Source organism: Scyliorhinus torazame, chromosome 19 (assembly GCF_047496885.1).
Source record: "Scyliorhinus torazame isolate Kashiwa2021f chromosome 19, sScyTor2.1, whole genome shotgun sequence".
Classification (NCBI taxonomy): Eukaryota; Metazoa; Chordata; class Chondrichthyes; order Carcharhiniformes; family Scyliorhinidae; genus Scyliorhinus; species Scyliorhinus torazame.
In genome coordinates, this window is record NC_092725.1 from 136180997 (window position 1) to 136203018 (window position 22022).

Consider the following 22022-nt stretch of genomic DNA (forward strand, 5'->3'; position numbering starts at 1 on the left):
TAGTGTTGGTTGGGATTACTGGGTTATGGGGATAGGGTGGCGGTGTTGGCCTTGGGTAGGGTGCTCTTTCCAAGAGCCGGTGCAGACTCAATGGGCCGAAAGGCCTCCTTCTGCACTGTAAATTCTATGATTGTTCTCCCCACCAAAGTGGACAACCACACATATTCCCCCAGTATAACCGTTCTGCCAGATTTGTGACGAGTTTTGTAACTTATCTACATCCCTTTGCAGATGTTTTGTGTTCTCTTTGCACCTTATTTTCCTACCTACGTTTGTGTCATCAGAATATAGGGCTACCATTCAATCTGTCCCTTCATCCAAGACATTAATATAATTCAAAAGTTGTTGACTCCCGGCACTGATCCCTGTGGCATGCCTCTAGTTACATGAAAATGAAATGAAATGAAAATCGCATTTTGTCACAAGAAGGCTTCAAATGAAGTTACTGTGAAAAGCCCCTAGTCGCCACATTCCGGCACCTGTTCGGGGAGGCTGGTACAGGAATTGAACCGTGCTGTTGGCCTGCCTTGGTCTGCTTTCAAAGCCAGCGATTTAGCCCTGTGCTAAACCAGCCCCTGTACAGCAGAGTATCCTGATAGCTGATTCTCCTTCTCGCATCCCAAACTCTCCTCCGCTTTACTACATGAAGATAGAGTCAGCAGGAAGCCAGACAGCGGAGCAACAGCAAGATGACAGTAATGATGGAGAGATATCGTCACTCAGTTTTGCACTTGTTGCCTCACGCTCAGATACTGAATCCATCTGTAACTTGGGCGATAGCATGAAATGAAAATCGCTTATTGTCACAAGTAGGCTTCAAATGAAGTGACTGTGAAAAGCCCCTAGTCGCCACATTCCGGCGCCTGTTCGGGGAGGCTGTTACGGGAGCCTTTGACCTGCCCTGGTAGCCATAGTATTAATATGGCTAGTCCAGTTCAGTTTCTGATCAATGGTCATCCCCAGAATGTTGATTAGACCATAAGACCATAAGACATAGGAGCGGAAGTAAGGCCATTCGCCCCTTCGAGTCCACTCCACCATTCAATCATGGCTGATTTCAACTCCATTTACCCGCTCTCTCTCCATAGCCCTCAATTCATTTCGGGGATCCAATTGTCCTTGTGCGTGAATTACAAAAGGTTAGCTTGCATATACAGCAAGTAATTAGGAAGGCAAATGGTGGACATTGGATGTGGATGACCAGCAGTCAGGGTAGCTTAAGTGCCAGCTCACTGGGGGATGGGGGGGGGGGGGAGGGAGTCACGCATCGGTTCTGCTGCAGAGCTTACAGGTGATGTGGAGATGCCGGCATTTGACTGGGGTGAGCACAGTAAGAAGTCTTACAATACCAGGTTAAAGTCCAACAGGTTTGTTTCGAATCACTAGCTTTCGGAGCACTGCTCCAGGAGCAGTGCTCCGAAAGCTAGTGATTCGAAACAAACCTGTTGGATTTTAACCTGGTGTTGTAAGACTTCTCACTTTACAGATGAGGACTTTGATGATGTACCTATAAAAGGTTGATGAAAACCTGTTGATCCATTGGGAAGCCTGCCCTGAAAGATGTGAACAATTTCCAGGATCATTGAGGTGTTCAGTCTCAACTTAGCCTCGAACTCTGTGCAGAAGTTGGAGCCTGCACCTTCCAGCACGCGTGTGGTGACCAACTCCCTCTGCACATTTGTGGATCCAACTATGATGCAGAGTCTGATGGCCGATATTGCAAACTTCCATTGCGGAAACAGCAGCAGCTGCCCAATGTCAGAGAGCTGGAATGGAAGCTCAGTCTGCTGTCTTCACAGTTGCGGAGTCCAGTTTCTGTGGTATTGTTGCAAACCTGTAATCTCTTCACACTAAACTTGCAGCGTGAGAGGGTCTTGGGAATGTTTCTCTCACATCACTGGGCAACAGCATATTTTGACACTTAATTTCCTCTATAAGTGGAAGGATTGTCAGAACTTGGGTCCCCTACAATTAGGATTAACGGAGAACCAATTCTGCCGATAGATCAGCGACCAGTAACTGTCTCCTCCCGCCCCCTCTGCAGATGCTGCCTGACCTGCCGAACATTCGCAAAGATTTTTAGTTATTTGCGTTGTGAGATACTTCTATTCAACAAAAGCCATCTAATCTAATAATGGGGCAGGTTTAGCACAATGGGCAAAATAGCTGGCTTCCCCGAACAGGCGCCAGAATGTGGCAGCTAGGGGCTTTTCACAGTAACTTCATTTGAAGCCTACTTGTGACAATAAACGATTTTCATTTCATTTCATTCCATTGTGGTGCCAGATTCAATCCCCGTACTGGCCTCCCGGCACAGGCGGCGGAATGTGGCGACTAGGACGCAGTAACGTCATTGAAGCCTACTTGTGACAATAAGCGGTTACTTATTTGTAATTAAAGTGAGGGTTTGCCGGTCTGCTTTGAGCATTGCTTGCTTGCTCCCACATTGAGCAGGGAAGGCAACGATTCAGCCCAGATTCCCTGGCCCGCTTTTCTCCGTTGCGGCAGGCCACTTTGTGCTTCCTTTCGTGCGGGAAGCCAGGTTTGGCTGGGCTCCCTGCACTGTGTGTGTGTGTGTGTGTGTGGAGCCAAAACACAGCACTGATGTTGTGGGGGGTGGAGAGAGCAGATCTGGGCGAGGGCATAGTTTCCAAGTCAGCGGCGCTATTAATAGTCCTGGGCTGCCTTTTTTTTTACAATGTCAACTGTAACCCAAGCCCTTGCGCCGGGCTCAGTGGCTGGGGGATCTCCGCAGGCAGCAGTGCAGAGGGCGGGCGGGAATGGAGCGGGCGGGAAGCGCGCTGGCGGCGGACGGCGGGATGCCCGCCCCGGGCGAGGCGTGGATACGGGCTAAGTCCTCGCCGCTGCCGCGCAGGCGGAGCTCCTCCTCGGACGAGGAGCCGCCGCCGCCCGCCCTGAATCGCAAGGTGTCGTTCGCGGACGCCTTCGGCCTGGAGCTGGTGTCGGTGCGGGAGTTTGATCGCTGGGGCGGCGGGGAGGCGGCGGCGGCGAGGCCGGTGCCGGGGGTCTGCCCCCCCCTCCCGCCCGACCCCCCGCCGCTCCTGCCGCTCTTCGAGCTGCCGGCCGACCCCGCCGAGCTGCTGCGGGAGGTCCGCGCCCGCCGCGTCCAGCTCGAGTCGGCGGGGTTCCCGCCCGGCGCGCCCTGCCTGGCGGGCGTGGTCCGCGTCCTCAACCTGGCCTACGAGAAGCGGGTGTGGGTGCGGCTGAGCGGCGACGGCTGGGCCTCCCACCGCGACATCCCGGCCCAGTACGCGGGCGGCTCCGGCGACGGCGAGACCGACCGCTTCGCCTTCAGAATCGCGCTGGGCGCGGCCGAGCTGCGGCCCGGCGCCCGCCTGGAGTTCGCCATCCGCTACCAGACCCCGGCCGCCGACTACTGGGCCAACAACCAGGGCGGCAACTACGTGCTGGAGAGCCGGGGGCGGGGAGAGCCCGGGGGCCCCGAGGAAGCGGACGATCGCAACCTGAAAAGCTGCCTCAAGACTTCACCCAGGTGAGAAGCTCTGCCCAGCCCGGTTGGCAAAGGTGGCACCCAGGTGAGAAGCTCTGCCCAGCCCGGTTGGCAAAGGTGGCACCCTCCTCATTGCCACCCCCAACTCCGCCTCACTGTCCAGGCACTCAAAGGGTTAACACCATAAGACATAGAAGCAAAATCAGGCCACTCGGCCCATCCAGCCTGCTCCACCATTCAATAGAGCTTCCCTATTTTACATTGCCACGTTCATGGCGATCCCATTCAGAGTGTGACACCCTCGGGTGTCTGATCATCTTCCAGTCTTGCCACCAACATTTCTGTCTTCTGCTGAGCGGGCCGGAGGGGCCGAGTGGGTTCGTTTGCGAATGCCACCCAGATCATAGGATCCCCACAGTGCAGAAGGAGGCCATTAGGCCCATCGGGTCCGCCACAACCCCTTTGAGAGAGCATCCTATCCAGGCCCACGCTCACACCCCCCCCCCCCCCCCACTCCCAAATCCCCGCACCTTTTGGACGCCAAGGAGACAATTTATCATGGCCAATCCACCTAACCCGCACATCTTTGGACTGTGGGAGGAAACCGGAGCATCCGGAGGAAACCCATGCAGACACAAGGGGTGGGGAGCACATGTCTAGTTAGCACTGCTGCTTCACAGCACCAGGGACCGGCGTTCAATTCCGGCCTCAGGTGACGACCTGTGTGGAGTTTGCACGCTCTCCCCGTGTATGCGTGGGTTTCCTCCAGGTGCTCCGGTTTCCTCCCACAGTCCAAAGATGTGCAGGTTAGGTGGATTGGCCATGCTAAATTGCCCCATGGGTAGGGTTACTGGGAACGGGAATAGGATGGGGGTGGGGGGGGGGGGGGGGCGTGGGTAGAATGCTCCTTTGGAGAATTGGTGCCGAGTGCAAGGACCAAATGGCCCACTTCTGCACTGTAGGAATTCTATGATTTTATCAAAGTACAAAATCCACATAGACAGTCACCCAAGGCTGGAATTGAACCCGGGTCCCTGGTGCTGTGAGGCAGCTGTGCTAACCATTGTGCCACCCTGCCGCTCAAACAAAATTAACTATCTGGTCAATATGCAACAATTGCTACCTCCTGTGTTGCGACAACAAACGCCTCACTCTGTCACTGATATGGTGGCCGATGTCCACATTTCTGAGAGCATTGTAGTTTGTATGATGGCCAATGTCCACATTTCTGATAGCATTGTAGTTTGTACTGTCCTTTTGCCCCTATCACACCATCTCTGTAATGTTAGTGACTCCCTTAGGTGTAACTGACCTAAGCTGACTGGAGACCCACATTTGACCTTTGGTCTGACTGTAGCTGTGTTATTCAATTCAATGTTGATGGCATTGTGACCACCTTAAAATTGAATTGGCTTGGCAGAAATTCTGCCCCCTGATCACTGGAGGCACTCCTGCTGGGTGTGAATCCGAACAGAAATGTTGTCACAGGAAGACGTGGGCTTCCTAATTGTGTCCACACCCAATCATAATCTATGCTCAACCAACATCACCAAAAACGGTGTCATTGGGCCAATGATCTCATTTGCTGGTCTGTGGGATATTACTGTGCAGAAATTAGATTCCACTCCATGCTGTGGCTGTGCTGTGGGCTGCCCTTCAAAAGTAATTGACAGATTGTGCAGTGGTGATTTGGGCAATTCTGGCAATGGAAAAAGGTTCCTCCCCAACAGCCTAGCAAACGTTCCAACACCACATGGACTGCAGCAGTTCAAAGCTCATTGCCACCTTCTCAAGGGCAATTAGAGATAGGCAACAAATGGCCCAGGAGCAATGCCCACATCCCATGAATGAACAAAAAGATAAATAAATACAAGTTCATTATTTCTTTCAGAGTGGAGGTTATAGAGAAGAAAATTGTTAAGGAAATCTGGGTGAATAATGATAGGTTCACAGTGTGTTTAAGGCAGGATTTTTGTGTTTTCTGACAAATGAGTTTAAATTATTTCTCAGCTACATAACTGTTTGACTGAATGATTGCTTTGTAATTTACTGTCAGCAATCTCTCCACTCCTCTGCACTGGGTGAGACTAGTTGGCTGCTCCAGGAATAATTCATGCTGACAAAAGTAACTATTGTTAATAAGGAAATATAAAACTCACGGTACAAATTGAACCTTTCTTTATGTTTGGTATTTTAGAATTTGTGCGTAAGCTACTTTTCTACAGCCCATAACATTGGTCAAAGGGCAAGACCAACATACAGGGTATCAAAAGTATGGATAGAGTGGAGGGGGACTGTGATAATGGTTAACCATTGAGTTAGTCATGAGGATGAGCTCAAAGAGTTAGGCATATTTGCTTTTGATGGGCTTATCAGGAATATAAGATTTTAAAATGAGATATTAGGCTCGGTATGGTTAGTTTAACTATTTAAGATTGCGAGGTATTAGGACTGGAAGTCAGACATATTAGCTAAGAGATGGGGATGGGTGGGGAGGCTCTGGTCAGGAAATTGGGAAGAATGGGTTCCCGCGTGCCCTGCAATTTTTAACCGTAGTTTTCCCATTGCAGCCAGCTTGATTAGGGAAATCCTGAAGCACAACAAATTGGTTTAATTTGGGGATGGGCGGGACGGGGCCGTTGGGAGAGATTCTGGTGGGTAGGGTTTTGGCTGAAGGGGTCTGGTATTTAAGAGTGCCGGAGGGGATCCGATTATGGGGAGGTGGTCCAGATGCAGAGGAGGGGGTGTTCTGATCAAAGACGATTCAATTGTGGAGAGAGGGAAGAGTAATGCTGGTGGTGGGGTCCAATCACAGGGTAAGATTCCATTTGTCGGGGTAGGTGAAGAAAAACAGATGGTTGTGGCATCCAGTGGTGGTAGGAGATTCCAATTGCATAATGGGAGGGAGGGTGGTTTATTGGGTATCTTGTTAAGCCAGGAAACACTCCACCTCCTCTCGGCCTACAAGGAGTGCTCCTCTCGGCCTACAAGGAGTGCTGGAAAATGTGCCACCCCACTGGCGACATGGTAGCACAGCGGTTAGCACTGTTGCTTCACAGCGCCAGGGACCTAGGTTTGATTCCCGGCTTGGGTCACTGTCTGTGCGGAGTCTGCACATTCTCCCTGTGTCTGTGTAGGTTTCCCCCAGGTGCTCCGGTTTCCTCCCACAAATCCCGAAAGACTTGCTGTTAGGTGAATTGGACATTCTGAATTCTCCCTCCGTGTACCCGAGCAGGCGCCAGAGTCTGGTGACTAGAGGCTTTTCATAGTAACTTCATTGTAGTGTTAATGTAAGCCTACTTGTGACAATAAAGATTATTATAGAAAAGCATTGACCTTATGAATTAATCTCTTCTTGCCTCCATTCACTTGCCGACTTTCCTGAGGCCAGGAAGAAAATTAAGGAATGCAGTCTCATAGACATAGTTACATAGAACATACAGTGCAGAAGGAGGCCATTCGGCCCATCGAGTCTGCACCGACCCACATTAATCCCTCACTTCCACCTTATCCCCGCAACCCAATAACCCCTCCCAACCCTTATGGACACTACGGGTAACTTAGCATGGCCAATCCACCTAACCTGCACGTCTTTGGACTGTGGGAGGAAACCGGAGCACCCGGAGGAAACCCACGCGGACACGGGGAGAACGTGCAAACTCCGCACAGACAGTGACCCAGCAGGGAATCGAACCTGGGACCCTGGCGCTGTGAAGCCACAGTGCTAATCACTTGTGCTACCGTGCTGCCCACTAATGTATTTAAATTATTAAGATTTTTAATGGGACCTTTGGCCCCAATGCTTTGAATGGGAGGCTAAAGGGCTAAAAATATGAAATAGGATCGCAACCTGGTCTGTTTTTAACAAAGCCAAGGTGAGGGACAGTCTATAGTCTGGTGACATGGTGCAAGTTAGTAATTTAAATATTATAACATAGCTACATGTCTCAACTTCAATGGTTCTATTTTTAACTGCAGTTGCTCAGATTCCTCCTACCTTCATTATCACACTACTCCAAACCACCATCTGCTCATCTACTTAATGACGGGACCTCGACACTGATCACCAACGACCTCGCCAAAATTCCTCAATCAAACCCTTTCCACAATTGGTCTTCCCTAGACACCCTACACCCAATCTGACTCTTACTGCAATCAGTTCCCTGACTGTCATCATCTCCCCACAGATCTCTCCCAGCACTCCCCTCCCCATAACAAACCCAACCAGACCTACCTACAAATCACCTCATCAGGCACTTATCCAATTCCCTTTTGAAACCACAATTGAATCTGCCTCCGCCACACTCTCAGGCAATTCTGTTCCCAAGCCCTCATTTTTTTTCTCATCTTGCCATTGCTTTGTTTGCCAATCGGTGTCCTCTGGTTTTTGACCTGACCACCCACGGGAACAATTTCTCTCCATCCACTGCATGATACCGCTCGTGACTTTGAGCAGCTGTACCCAATCGCCGTCCAACCTTCTCTGAGGAAAACAACCCTAGCTTCTCCACACTATCCACATAACTGGAGTCCCTCATTCTCAGATCCAAAGATGTGCAGGTTAGGTGAGGCTGTGAGGATAGGGGAGTGGGCCGAGGTAGGTTTATTGACTTGCCTCCTTCCGCACTGCAGGGATTCTGTGGATTCTTGTGAATCTTTTCTGTGGCCTCCCTAAAGCCTTCTCATTCTGCCGAAAGAATAGTGCCCAGATTTGAGCAGAATTCAGTTGAGACCATACCAGAGGTTATTTTTTAAAGTTGCATCATAATATCCTTGCTTTTGTACTCTATTTCTTGGTATATATAACCAGGCTCCTGAATTCCTCCTTCACCACTTTAGAAACCTGCATTTTGCGCAGTGCCTATTTCTGAACCACTTTAGAATTCCAGTGTTTGGTTTATATTGCCAAGGCACTGTGTACCTTCCTCCAGCTTTGCAACCAACTTGGATTGGATTGGATTGGGATATCATATGTACCGAGGTACAGTGAAAAGTATTGTTCTGAGTACAGTTCAGACAGATCATTCCATACAGGAAATAAAACATCGGACAAACATAAATACACAATGTAAATACATAGACACAGGCATCGGGTGAAGCGTACAGGAGGGTAGGACTACTCAGTAGAGAAGATGTGTGAAGAGATCAGAACAGTCCATAAGAGGGTCATTTAGGAGTCTGGTAACAGCGGGATAGAAGCTGTTTTTAAAAAAAAAAATCAGTCAGTGCGTGTTCTCAGACTTTTGTACCTCTTGCCCGTTGGAAGAGTGAGTAAGCCGGGTGGGAGGGGTCTTTGATTTTGCTGTCCGCTTTCGCAAGGCAACGGGAGGTGTAGACAGAGTCAATGGATGGGAGACGGGTTCGCTTGATGGATTGGGCTGTGTTCAGGACTCGGAGTTTCTTACAGTCTTGGGTTGAGCAGTTGCCATCAAAAGCTGTGATGCAGCCAGATAGGATGCTTTCTATGGTGCACCTATAAAAGTTGGTAAGAGTCAATGTGGACATGCCGAATTTCCTTTAGTTTCCTGTGAAAGTATAGGCACTGTTGTGCTTTCTTGGTCGTAGCGTCGTTGTGGGTGGACCAGGACAGATTGTTAGTGATGTGCACACCTAGGAATTTGAAGCCGTCAACCATCTCCACCTCGGTACCATTGATGCTGACGGGTGTGAACAGTACTTTGCTTCCTGAAGTCAATGGCCAACTCTTTAGCTTTGCTGGCATTGAGGATAGATTGTTGTGTGTTACACCACTCCACTAGGTTCTCTATCTCCCTCCTGTATTCTGACTCGTCTTTGTTCTAGATCCGACCCACTACAATCGTGCCTCCAACGTTTGGCTCAAACGTTTAGATGGAGTTGGAGCCAGATTTTGCCACACAGTCGTGTCTGTATATAGGGAGTATAGTAGGGGGCTAAGTACGCAGTCTTGCGGGGCCCTGGTACTGAGGACGATCGTGGAGGAGGTGTTGTTGTTTATTCTTCCTGACTGTGGTCTGTTGGTCAGAAAATCGAGGATCCAGTTGCAGATTGGGGAGCCAAATCTCAGGTTTTGGAGCTTTGATATGAGCTTGGCTGGGATTATGATGTTGAAGGTGGAGCAGTAGTCAATGAATAGGAGTCTGACGTAGAAGTCCTTGTTGGTGAGATGCTGCAGGGATGAGTGTAGGGCCAGGGAGATGGCATCTGCTGTGGACCGGTTGTAGCGGTTTGCGAATTGCAGTGGATCTAAGCATCTTGGGAGTATGGAGGTGATGCACTTCATGACAAACCTTTCGAAGCACTTTATTACGACTGATGTCAGGGCCACTGGACTGTAGTTGTGGAGGCATGTTGCCTGGTTCTTCTTTGGCACTGGTATGATGGAGGTCTACTTAAAGCAGGTGGGGACCTCAGAACGGAGTAAGGAGAGGTTGAATATGTCCTCGAACACATCTGCCAGCTGCTCCACGCAGGATCTGAGTGCAGAACCAGGGACCCCGTCAGGACCCTTCGTTTTCCAAGGGTTCACTTTCAAGAAGGCCAATCTTGAGCATAGCTTGCATAGGCCAACCGAGCATAGATCGCATTGAGTTCATCGGGGAGGAGTGCACGGCTGCCGGAGATTCTGCTCGGTTTCACTTTGTAGCCCGTTAATGTTGTTTAAGCCTTGCCACAACCAACGAGAGTCCGAGACTTCAGACGAATGTGAAGGGTGAAGAGTTATCACAGTCCTTTAAAAGGGAAAGTGAAATACTGAAGCAAAGAGAACATTTCCAGCCGGAGAGGGAAAGCTGTTGATTGGCTGAGGAGTTGCAGACTGCCTCTGACTTTGGGAGATTGCTTGATTGGCTTCGGCTGTGAGACAATTATTGTTGAAAGACAGGGGGCGGTGGGGAAGGGGGCGGAGGTGGGAAAGGATATGCAAACAGGGATTAGGATGACAGTTTGTGTGGAATCTAAACACCAGCACAGGCTGCTTGGGCTCAATGCCAGTTTCCATGTTGTAATTTCTAGATAGTTCTTTGATTCAAACCGGATTTCCCACAATTCTTCCTCAGCTGGCCATCAGCTGTTTTTACTTTAATCACCTGTTGCTTGCATGAGGGGGGAGGGGGCAGGGTTATTTGAGGTATCTGCAAAGGAAAGGAAAAGTCTAGTATGCTTTATTTGTGATCCCTCAAGATCCAAAGCACGCAAAAATACCACAACGAATGAAGACAAAAAAACTCTTTTTAAATTAAAGTTAAGACATTTTCAATGTTTAAAGAGACAACAAAAAACCTTGGGACTAATTGTAGTGGCAAAATATAATGTACATTTACTCCTATGAGTAAAACTAGAAAACGATCAGTGGAGTGATGGACGTTTACAGTTTCGCAAGACCTTTTCAACCCAGGGATTTTATCAGTAACAGTCTAGCTCTTTGTAATTTGAAACAACTTGCTTTAATTCTTTCGACCCCTGCATTTTATCTTCATATTTTGATTGCTGTGTGAATTCTCCTGTGCATCCCGAGTTAATATGAGAAATTTGTTCACCAACATTAAAGTCACGCCAGAAGTGTAATAAGCAGCCGAGGTGAGCTGGTGAGCAAAAGTTAGTACTGCCTCAGTTAAATGTAAATAAGTGGATTTCATTCAGCAGATAAGCTCTTAGGGCACAATCTGTGAGTGATAGCACAACAAGATAAATAGTGCAGCATGCTTGTGAGGAGCAGGCGGAACTGAAGCTATGGTCCACAGCGCTATGCCCCAATAAGGTTTTCTTTGTGTCATGTCTGGGTTTATTGTAGACGAATTGATAACGCTGGTTACTGTGATTAGTCAATAACTCCAGTATTAAATTGTGCAACTGCCAGGATGGTAGAAGGCAGACTGGATTATTCTTTGTTTGTCTTCATTCAACAATTATTACGTTCTCATGTTCTTTAAAAACATTCATCATTGTTACCAGCATCTGTTTCTCGTCACATTGATATAATAAGGGGAGGTAGATTTAGGACGGAGTGTAGGGGGAACTTCTTCACCCAAAGGGTTGTGAATCTCTGGAATTCCTTGCCCAGTGAAGCAGTTGAGGCTCCTTCTTTAAACATTTTTAAGATAGATGCCTTTCTAAAGAATAAAGGGATTAAGGGTTATGGTGTACGGGCCGGAGAGTGGAGCTGAGTCCACAAAGATCAGCCATGATCTCATTAAATGGCGGAGCAGGCTCGAGGGGCCAGATGGCCTACTCCTGTTCCTAGTTCTTATGTTCTTATGTAATTGATTAGTATTTTTAGCTCTATTTCTTTTACACACCTATGACTGACTCTTTATTCCCATCAAATGTCATGTCTTGGAAGTTTATACGAGCCAATGTCTAATTTATTCGCACTTCTTTCATTTGATTGCTTAATATACAAATGAATTGCTCCTCACGTAAATTCCTGTCTGATGTTTGGGTGATGTGCAGATTTATTCACTGGGATTGACTAATACAGTGCTTCACAAAACTATTTTCCCGGGACCCACTCTTACCAGCCGGCCGACCTTCGGGACCCATGCTGACCTTCGCGACCCCACGCTGCCCGACCTATGCGACAAACGCCGGTCGGCCTTCGTGACCCCATGCTGGCTGACCTTCGCGACACACCATTATAGCTTACCTCTAATGTGACAGGTGAACCTGCTTGGTCCTCACGATCTCACTCGCTTAGTCATTCAATGTTACATTTCTGCTCAGGACTTCAGCTGACTATTTAAATTCTCGTTGCAACCTGTGAAAAAGAAGCAAGAGGTTTGTCCTCAAACTCGCCATGTTTAGTCTTCAAATGCCTTTGGAGTTTTGAGTGTTTTAAACTTTCATTTACCAGTACTTCCCTGCATGTAACGTACATGTGCTTCACATCCTGATTTGAACTGGCACAATTGACAATGCCATACCTCAAGAAATTATACTGCTTTGTTCCCGATTTCAGTTTCTTCCGAATTTGTTTGTTCACCAAAGGCCCCGTAGCTCTGGATACAGCTCACACCAGCACTGCTTTGTCCTGCCGTGGACTCTCCTGTGAAGCTCTCTCCAGAAGATTCAATTGTGAGATCCTGGCCTGTCGATGTCTCTGGCCCTCTCTTCCTTTACTACAAAATGATCCATCTTCAGTTCTTCACATAGTCCTGTGGCTTGCTTGCTAGCAGCTATAAAATGGATTCTCTGATCCGTGCATTGAGGCACCTAGAGCACGTGGCGTCAATGCACGTGACCAGCTCTCTGCCCCCACTTCTGGCGGGACGACACCATCGATTTTGTAAAAATCTGGTCTTGGGACAGCGCACTGATGTAAAGAGGAGGCGGTCTGCTCCACTGGGCTCCGGGCCTGCGCACTGCTACATCCAGCTGAGGGGGCACACATACACGGGACTGCCAACATTCATTCGTGAAAGCCGATCGCGGCCGGCATTTTAAAAAGCCGGTCGTGGCCGTTGGCACTTCTTCCTGCGATTGGGAACACTGCGACCGGTGACCGGTAACGAAGCTGGGCAAGTGATTGGAGTATCAGTGGGGGAACATTTGCAGACAGTGGTCATTACTCCATTAGATTCAAAATTATTATGGAAAAGTACAACGATGGGCCTGTGATCAAAGTTCTAAATGGGGGAAGGGCGATTTTAATTAGATCAGGTATGATTTGTCCTGAGTAGACTGAGCAGGTACCTTTAGCTAAATCTGTGACAGAACAGTGGGACGAATTCAAGAAAGAAATAAGGAGATTGTAGGGCCATCATTGTCCAATCAAGAAAAAGGGTGGGACCAACAAATCCAGTGAACCCTGGATATTGGGGAAATACAGCATTGAAAAGGGAGGCTTATGGTAGATATCGAGGATGCAGAACAGCAGAAGTCCTAGAGGCATATAGAATGTGCAAGAGGGAATTTTCCCCCCTTACCTTGAATTTGTGCCCCCTTATAATTGTAATTTTCGCCCTGGGAAAAAAGCCTCCAACTGTTCACCCTATATATACACCCCTAATAATTTTATAAACTTCTATCAGGTCGCCCCTCAGCTTCAGTCTCTCTAGGGAGAACAATCCCAGTTTATTTAATCTCTCCTCGTAGCTAATACCCTCCATACCAGGCAACATCCTGGTCAACATTTTCTGTACTCTCTCCAAAGCCTCAACGTCCTTCTGGTAGTGTGGTGACCAGAATTCAACACAGTATTCCAAATGTGGCCTAACCAACGTTCTATATAACTATAACATAATTTTCGAGCTTTTATACCCCGTCCTATGAAGGCAAGCATGCCATATGCGTTTTTACCACCATTTCCACCTGTGCTGCCACTTTTAAGGATCTATGGACCTGCATGCCCAGATCTCTCTTTGTCTCTGCTCCTGATGGTTCTGACATTTATTTTATACCTCCCAACTGAATTGGATCTACCAAAATGCATCACCTTGCATTTGTCCGGATTAAATTCCAGCTGCCATTTCTCTGCCCAATTTTGCAGCCTATCTACAGCCTGCTGTAATCCCTGACAATCTTCGTCACTATCTGCAACTCCTGCAATCTTAGTATCATCCGCGCACACACATTTGCTAATCAGACCCTCTACGTTTTCTTCCAAGTCATTTATGTATATTACAAAGAGCAGAGGTCTCTGTACTGATCCCTACGGAACACCACTAGTTACAGACCTCCATTTGGAAAAACACCCTTCCACTGCTACCCTGTCTCCTATGGTCAACCCAGTTCTGAATCCATCCAGCTAGTTCAACTCTGACCCCATGTGATTTAATCTTTTGCACCAGCCTGCCATGAGGGACTTCACCAAATGCTTTACTAAAGTCCATGTACAACTTCCACAACCCTTCCCTCATCAATCATTTTTGTCACCTCAAAAAATTCAATTAAATTAGTGAGACATGACCTCCCTTGTACAAAACCATGCTGCCTGTCCTAATAGGACTCTTGACTTCCAAATGTGCATAGATCCTGGGCGGGATTCTCCACTCCCACACCGAAGTGGCCGCGCCGTCGTGAATGCCGTCGAGGTTCACGACGGCGCGGAACGGCCCATGTCCTGACCGATTCAGGCCCTGACAATGGGCCAGGATCGGGGCCGCGTCATCTACACGCGCCAGGCCTTGTCACCCGCGTAAAAGCGGCGCCGCATAGATGACGTGGCCGGCGCCGCATAACGGCCGTCATCCGCGCGCCGGCCAACCCGCGCATGCGTGGTTGCCGTCCTCTCTAAGTCCGCCCCGCAAGAAGATGGGGGACGGATCTAGCGCGGCCGCAGAAGGAAGGAGGTCCTCCTTCAGAGAGGACGGCCCGACGATCGGTGGGCACCGATCGCGGGCCACCCCACATTTCAGGTAAAGCCCGGTGCAGGATCCTCCCTCGCCCCCCCCCCCCCCCCCCCCCACAGGCAGCCCCCCCAGCGTTCACGCACCGCTCACAACGACAGCGACCAGGTGTGGACGGCGCCGGGGGGAACCCGCCGTTTTGGCCTGGCCGCTTGGCCCATCCGGGCCTCAGAATAGCAGGGGTGCCGGAGAATCGCCATTTTGGGTGTTTCGGGCGATTCTCCGGCCTGCGAAACTCGACCGGGCCGTTCCGGCCACTTGGGAGAATCGCGGGAGGGCGTCGGACCGGCGTCCCCGGAAATTTTGGCGGCCCAGGCGATTCTCCCAACCGGCGTGGGAGTGGAGAATCGCGCCCACCATCTCTGAGAATCTTTTCCAACAATTTCACTATCACTGACGTCAAGCTCACTGGCCTATAATTACCCGGATTATCCTTGCAACCCTTCTTAAATAACGGTACAAAATTGGCTATCCTCCAATCCTCTGGGATCTCACCTGTGGCCAATGAGGACACAGAGATGTTAGAGGCCCAGCAATTTCATCTCTTGTCTCCCTCCGTAATCTGGGATAGATGCCACCTGGCCCTGGGGATTTGTCTACCTTAATGCTTTTTAACAACCTAACACATCCTCCCTTTTAATAACGCCATGTTCTAAAGTGTTTACACATACCTCTGAGACACCATCAATCAACGTGTACCTGTCCTTTGTGAATACCGATGCAAAATACTCATTAAGGACCTCACTTACTTCCTTTGGTTCTACACATAATTCCCCTCCATTGTCCTTGAGTGGACCAACTCTTTCCCTAGCTAGCCTCTTGTTCGTAATATACGTATAAAATGCCTTGGGATTCTCCTTACTCCTGTCTGCCAAGGACATTTCATGACCCCCTTTTGTCCTCCTAACTCCCTGCTTGAGCTCTTTTCTACTTTCCTTGAATTCCTCAAGTGCTTCATCTGTTTTTAGTTTCCTGTACCTCACTTATGCATCTTTTTTCTTTTTGACAAGATTCTCAATTGCCCTGGTCATCCATGGTTCCCGAATCCTGCCTTTCCTGTCCTTCCTTTTTACCGGCACATGCCTGTCCTTCACTCCCATCAACTGCTCCTTAAAAGACTCCCACGTGCTAAATGTGGATTTACCCTCAAACAGCCTCTCTCAATCAGCAGCCTCCAAATCCGGCTTAATCTGGTTAGTTAGCCTTCCCCCAATTTAGCACCTTAACCCTAGAACAACACTCGTCCCTTTCCATGAGTATCCAAAAGCTTAGGGAATTGTGGTCACTGTTCGCCACATGACCTGAACAGGATCGTTCCCTAGAACTAGGTCCAATATAGCCCCCTCTCTAGTCGGACTAGTCACATATTGTTCCAAAAAACCTTCTTGGACACACTTACCAAATTCCTCATCATCCAGACCCCTAGCCCTAAGGGATTTCCAGTTAATATGAGGAAAATTAAAGTCTCCCACTACAACAACCCTGTTATTTCTACATCTATCCAGAATCAACTTACATATCTGTTCTTCAACTTCCCGTGGGCTGTTGGGGAGGCCTGTAGTTTACCCCCATCATAGTGACTGCCCCCTTCCTATTTCTGAGTTCTATCCACAGTGCCTCGTTACTTGATTCTTCCCTCTGTGCAGCTGTAACATGTTCTCTAACCAGTATTGCAACTCCCCCACTTCTTTTACCTTCCTCCCTGTCTCACCTAAAACACCTATTTCCTGGAATATTTAGCTGCCAGTCCTGTCCCTTTTTTAACCAAGTCTCCATTACAGCAACCACATCCAGGTTCCGCGCATGAATCAAGGCTTTAAGTTCATCTATCTTACCCGTTATACTCCGTGCATTGAAGCAGATACACTCCAGACCTCCAGGCCCACCGAGATCGGCCTCCCCCAACCAACCCTTCCTCTTAGCTAGCCTGCAGCCTGATCCCAGTCTCTACACTTGGTGGCTTACTGACTTGATTCCCACCCCCCTGCCAAATTAGTTTAAACCCACCCAAAGCATACTAGCAAACCTCCCAACCAGGATATTGGTTCAGGTGTAACCCGTCCTTTTACAGGCCCCACCTTCCCTGGAACACTTCCCAGTGATCCAAACAATTTAAGCCCTTCCTCCTGCACCAGTTCTTTAGCCACGTGTTCAATTGCAGTATATCCCTGTTGCTAGCCTCACTAACACGTGGCAAGGGGAGTAATCCGGAGATTACTATCCTAGAGGTCCTGCTTTTTAATCTTCTACCTAGCTCCCAAAATTGCCATTGCAGGACCTCGCTACTCTTTCTACCTATGTCATTTGTGCCAATGTGGACAATGACCTCTGTCTGATTTCCCTCCCGTTTTAGGATGCTTTGTACCCGCTCAGAGACATCCAGGACCTTGGCACCAGGGAGGCACTCTACCCTCCTGGAGGCCTTTCCACGGCCACAGAAGCGCCTATCTGTGCCCCTGACTATTGAATCCCCTACCACTATTGCTTTTCTATGCTTTGTACCCCCCATCTGTGCAATAGGGCTAGTCGTGGTGCCTTCGCTCTGGCCACTACTGCTACTGTCCCCTGATGGACCGTCCCCTTCATCAGTATCCAAAATGGCAAACGTGTTAGATAGGGGGACAGGCATAGGGGACCCCTGCACTGGGTCACATAGGGGTCACCCATCTACCTTCCTGTACCTTGGGTATGACCACATCTCTGAAGCTATTATCTATAACATTTTCAGCTAATTGTGTGCTCCTCAGTGCTTCCAGCTGCTGCTTGAATGATCCATGCATTCGATGAGCTTTTGTAATGAACTACACTTTCCACATATGTAGTCCTCGGGGACTGATGCCCCACATCGTGCAGGAGTAGCACACGATCCTGCCAATTGACATCTCTCTCTTGTTCGATTTTTTTAAAAACTAAGTACTAAGGCCCTTAACATTTACTGCTGCTGCTTTCACGAATAGGCCCCCCACAATGGTAATTTGCGTGTGGAGCCGGAGGATGTAGGTAGGATTCTAATGAATACTTTGTGTCAGTGTTCACACGTGAGAGGGACAGTGTGTGTATATAAATCAGAGAGAACGATTGTAATTGGCAAATTGGATCCAGAATTGGCTGAGTGGCAGAAAGCAGTGGGTGAGGGGTGTTTTTTTGACTGGAAGCCTGTGTCCAGTGAGGCCCCGCAGGGATCGTGTTGGGGCCCTTGCTATTTGTGGTTTATATAAATGATTTAGATATGAATGTAGGCAGGTTGATCGGTACGTTTGCGGATGATACGAAAATTGGTGGGGTGGGAAATAGTGAGGAGGATAGCCTCTGATTCCAGGAGGATATAGACGGGCTGGTCATATGGACTGAACAGTGGCAAATGGAATTCAGTCCGGATAAGTGTGGGGTGATGCATTTGGGCAGGAAAAACAAGGCAAGGTGATACATGACAAAAGGCAGGACTCTGGGAAGGACCGAGGATCAAGAGGGATCTTGGTGTGCATGTCCCTTAAGCAGGTGGATTCAGTGGTTAAGAAGACATATGGTGTACTTGCCCTTATTAGCCAAGGGATAGGGTTTAAGATCAGGGATGTCATGCTGGAACTGTATAAAACTTTGGTTAGGCACAGCTAGAGTTTTGTGTGCAGTTCTGGAATCCACAATACAGGAGGGATGAGATAGTGTTATGGGCCAAGGTTTAGAAAGTATATCATGGAGTTCACCTGACCTACAACTTTTCATAGATTGTGGTTACGACGAGCCCAAGGGCCTGACTTTCAGGTGTTATTCCACAGAGGTCTTAAGCCCTTTTAAACAAAAACAAGCTTTATTCCATGAATTTAGTTACATTTTTATAAACACACACAGTAAGCATTTTTGTCAACTACAAATATAAATATCCCACACAGCTACAGTAACCCATGTATAACCCTTCATAAATTTCCCCCTTTAACTGTTCCAATTTAATAACAAGATCCCATCAACCAGAAAACCCTTTTCAAAGGTGTGGCCCAGACACAGCACTCACGACCTGGTATGGATCCTCCCATTTCCTTGCCAAAACAGCAAGTTTGAATTTCTTCCAGAAATAGTTATTTCTTTCCAAGTTATCAAGCAGTCTGGAAACAGCTTTTAAAATGCAGATAGAGAAAAAAAAAACCTTCTTTCAACCAGTGCAGAACAAAACCAGTTCAAACTCAAAGCGAAAGTAAAACTCAGAGTCTCAGCCCAGCTCCACCCACACAATGACATCACTGAAGCCATGTGATGAGACAAAAACATTTCTTAAAAGGGACACTCCCATGGCAATAGCAATAGTGCAGAGGAGATTTACCAGGATATTGCCTGGGCTGTAGAGTTTTAGTTATGAAGAGAAATTGGATAGAGTTGGATTGTTTTACTTGGAGCAGAGGAGACAGTATGCCTTCTTGACTACTTGGAGTAGTCAAGAAGGCATACGGCATGCTTGCCTTCATTGGCCAGGGCATTGAGTATAAGAATTGGCAAGTTATGTTGCAGCTGTATAGAACGTTAGTTAGGCCACACTTGGAGTATAGTGTTCAATTCTGGTCGCCACACTACCAGAAGGATGTGGAGGCTTTAGAGAGGGTGCAGAAGAGATTTACCAGGATGTTGCCTGGTATGGAGGGCATTAGATATGAGGAGCGGTTGAATAAACTCGGATTGTTCTCACGGGAATGCCGGAGGTTGAGAGGCGACCTGATAGTGGTCTACAAAATATGAGGGGCATGGACAGAGTGGATAGTCAGAGGCTTTTTCCCAGGGTAGAGGGGTCAATTACTAGGGAGCATAGGTTTAAGGTGCGAGGGGCGAGGTTTAGAGGAGATGTACGAGGCAAGTTTTTTTTACAGAGGGTAGTGGGTGCCTGGAACTCGCTGCCAGAGGAGGTGGTGGAAGCAGGGACGATAGTGACATTAAAGGGGCATCTTGACAAATACATGAGTAGGATGGGAATAGAGGGATACGGACCCCGGAAGTGTAGAAGATTTTAGTATAGACGGGCAGCATGGTCAGCACAGGCTTGGAGGGCCAAAGGGCCTGTTCCTGTGCTGTACCTTTCTTTGTTCTTTGAGACAGAGGGGAGGGAGACATGATTGAATTGTCCAAAATTATAAGTGGCATAGATAGAGTAGACAGGAAGAAACCTTTCCTTTTGGTGGAGGAGTCAATGACCAGGGGACATAGATTTACGGTAAGGGGCAGGAGGCTCAGAGGGGATGTGAGGAAAAACCTTTTTATCCAGAGGATGCTGGGAGTTTGGAATTTGTTGCCTGAAAGGGTGATGGAGGCAGAGACCCTGATAACATTGAACACGTATTTAGATGTGCACTTGCGATCCCAGGGCATCCAAGGTTATGGACCAAGTGCAGGAAAATGGGATTAGAATGGTTAGGTGGTTATTTTTACTGCCGCAGATATGATGGGCCGAAGGGTCTTCTCTGTGCTGTATGATTCTATAATATCAGGGCAGATGTGAAAGCATAGTGAAGGGAGAAGATGGAGAGGCAGAGCTGGATATAGTATTATTGTTGGTGCATAAGTAGGTGAAAGTAATAACATTGACAATATGGGTAAAATTAAAATTGTTTCCTTAAATTCCCATTAAAATAAAGAATTTTATATAGTAAAGAAGTTATATTTGCAAAAAAGTACTTTCCTTCAAAATGCAACAAATAAGGGCCGGGATTCTCCCCTACCCTGCGGGCGGGGGTTCCCGGCGGGATGGAGTGGCGGGAACCACTCCGGCATCGGACCACCCCAAAGGTGCGGATTTCTCTGCACCTTTCAGGGCCAAGCCCTCACCTTGAGGGGCTAGGCCCGCGCCGGAGTGGTTGGCGCGGGAAAGGCCTTTGGTGCCACGCCAGCCGGCGGGAAAGGCCTATGGCGCCACGCCAGCCGGGGCCGAAGGCACTTTGCCGGCCTGCGGAAGTCCACGCATGCGCGGGAGCGTCAGCGGCTGCTGACGTCATCCCCGCGCATGCGCAGCGGGGGGTCACTTCCGCATCGGCCGAGGCGGAAGGAAAAGAGTGCCCCCGCCGGCACAGGCCCGCCCGCGGATCGGTGGGCCCTGGTCGCGGGCCAGGCCACCGTGGGTGCACCCCCTGGGGCCAGATCGCCCTGCGCCCCCCCCCCCAAGGAGCCCGCCCACGCCGCCAGTCTGGACGGTAAGGTAGGTGGTCTGATTCACGCCGGCGGGACTGGCATGACAGCAGCAGGACTTCGGCCCATCGCGGGCCAGAGAATCGCCGGGGGGGGGGCGCTGACCGGCACGGCGCGATTCCCGCCCCCCACCAAATTTTTGGTGCCGGAAGATTCGGCGGTCAGCAGGGGCGGGATTCACGCCGCCCCCACGGCGATTCCCCGACCCGACGATTTTTGTTTATTAAGTCGACAGAATATATGTCAAGGAACATAGAGCTGTAGTCACTTTAGGTGGAGAATATATGTTTATTGTGAAGACTTGGATGGTATCCATTAATTATAGAAAGGTTGAAAATAGTCAATATATTTTTTTATCATCTTGTAGCTTGCATCAACTTATAATTGGGTTGAAGGAATCTTTTTGCCAATGCCCGTTAATGTTTTGTGTGTTCGGGGTCGGGGTGGGGTTCTTCAGAGTTTGTCCATTTTCCCCCAAGTAACTTACCCAAGACTACAGTTTGTTAAAGTCATTGTTATTTATTTACAGCTCTGTATACACCTTAGAAACCAATCACAAGGTTGAACTCCCCCTCCTTCCAGGTCTCTGTCACTTAGACATGTGCCATTACATCATAGTTACAACGGCATCAGGTGCTTCTGTTAACTCTTTATTCCACACCTTCCCCCCACTCTAAGTCTTTCTCCCAACGGTAGCACAGTGGGTAGCACTGTGGCTTCACAGCGCCAAGGTCCCAGGTTTGATTCCCCGCTGGGTCACTATCTGTGCGGAGTCTGCACATTCTCCCCGTGTCTGCGTGGGTTTCCTCCGGGTGCTCCGGTTTCCTCCCACGGTCCAAAGACGTGCAGGTTAGGTGGATTGGCCATGCTGACCAAAAAGATTAGGAGCGGTTATTGGGTTACGGGTTTAGGGTGGAAGTGAGGGTCGGTGTAGACTCGATGGGCCAAATGGCCTCCTTCTGCACTGTATGTTCCAAGTTCATCTAATTATATTCATCCTCTGACATTTCACCCCAAAGTCTCAGACTTCACAGGAGTAGTCTCCCTGATCTTGTTATGATCTA

General features: G+C 48.8%; 1 protein-coding gene across 1 annotated transcript in view; it reads left to right on the plus strand.

Moving 5' to 3' along the window:
• The first annotated feature begins 2705 nt into the window (after positions 1–2705).
• Positions 2706–22022, plus strand: part of LOC140396547 (uncharacterized) — a 76160-nt gene continuing 56843 nt past the window's right edge. The window contains exon 1 of the mRNA XM_072485285.1: positions 2706–3514. Within this exon, the coding sequence (XP_072341386.1) occupies positions 2781–3514 (734 nt within the window). The 5' untranslated portion in view covers positions 2706–2780. The remainder of the gene's footprint in view (positions 3515–22022) is intronic.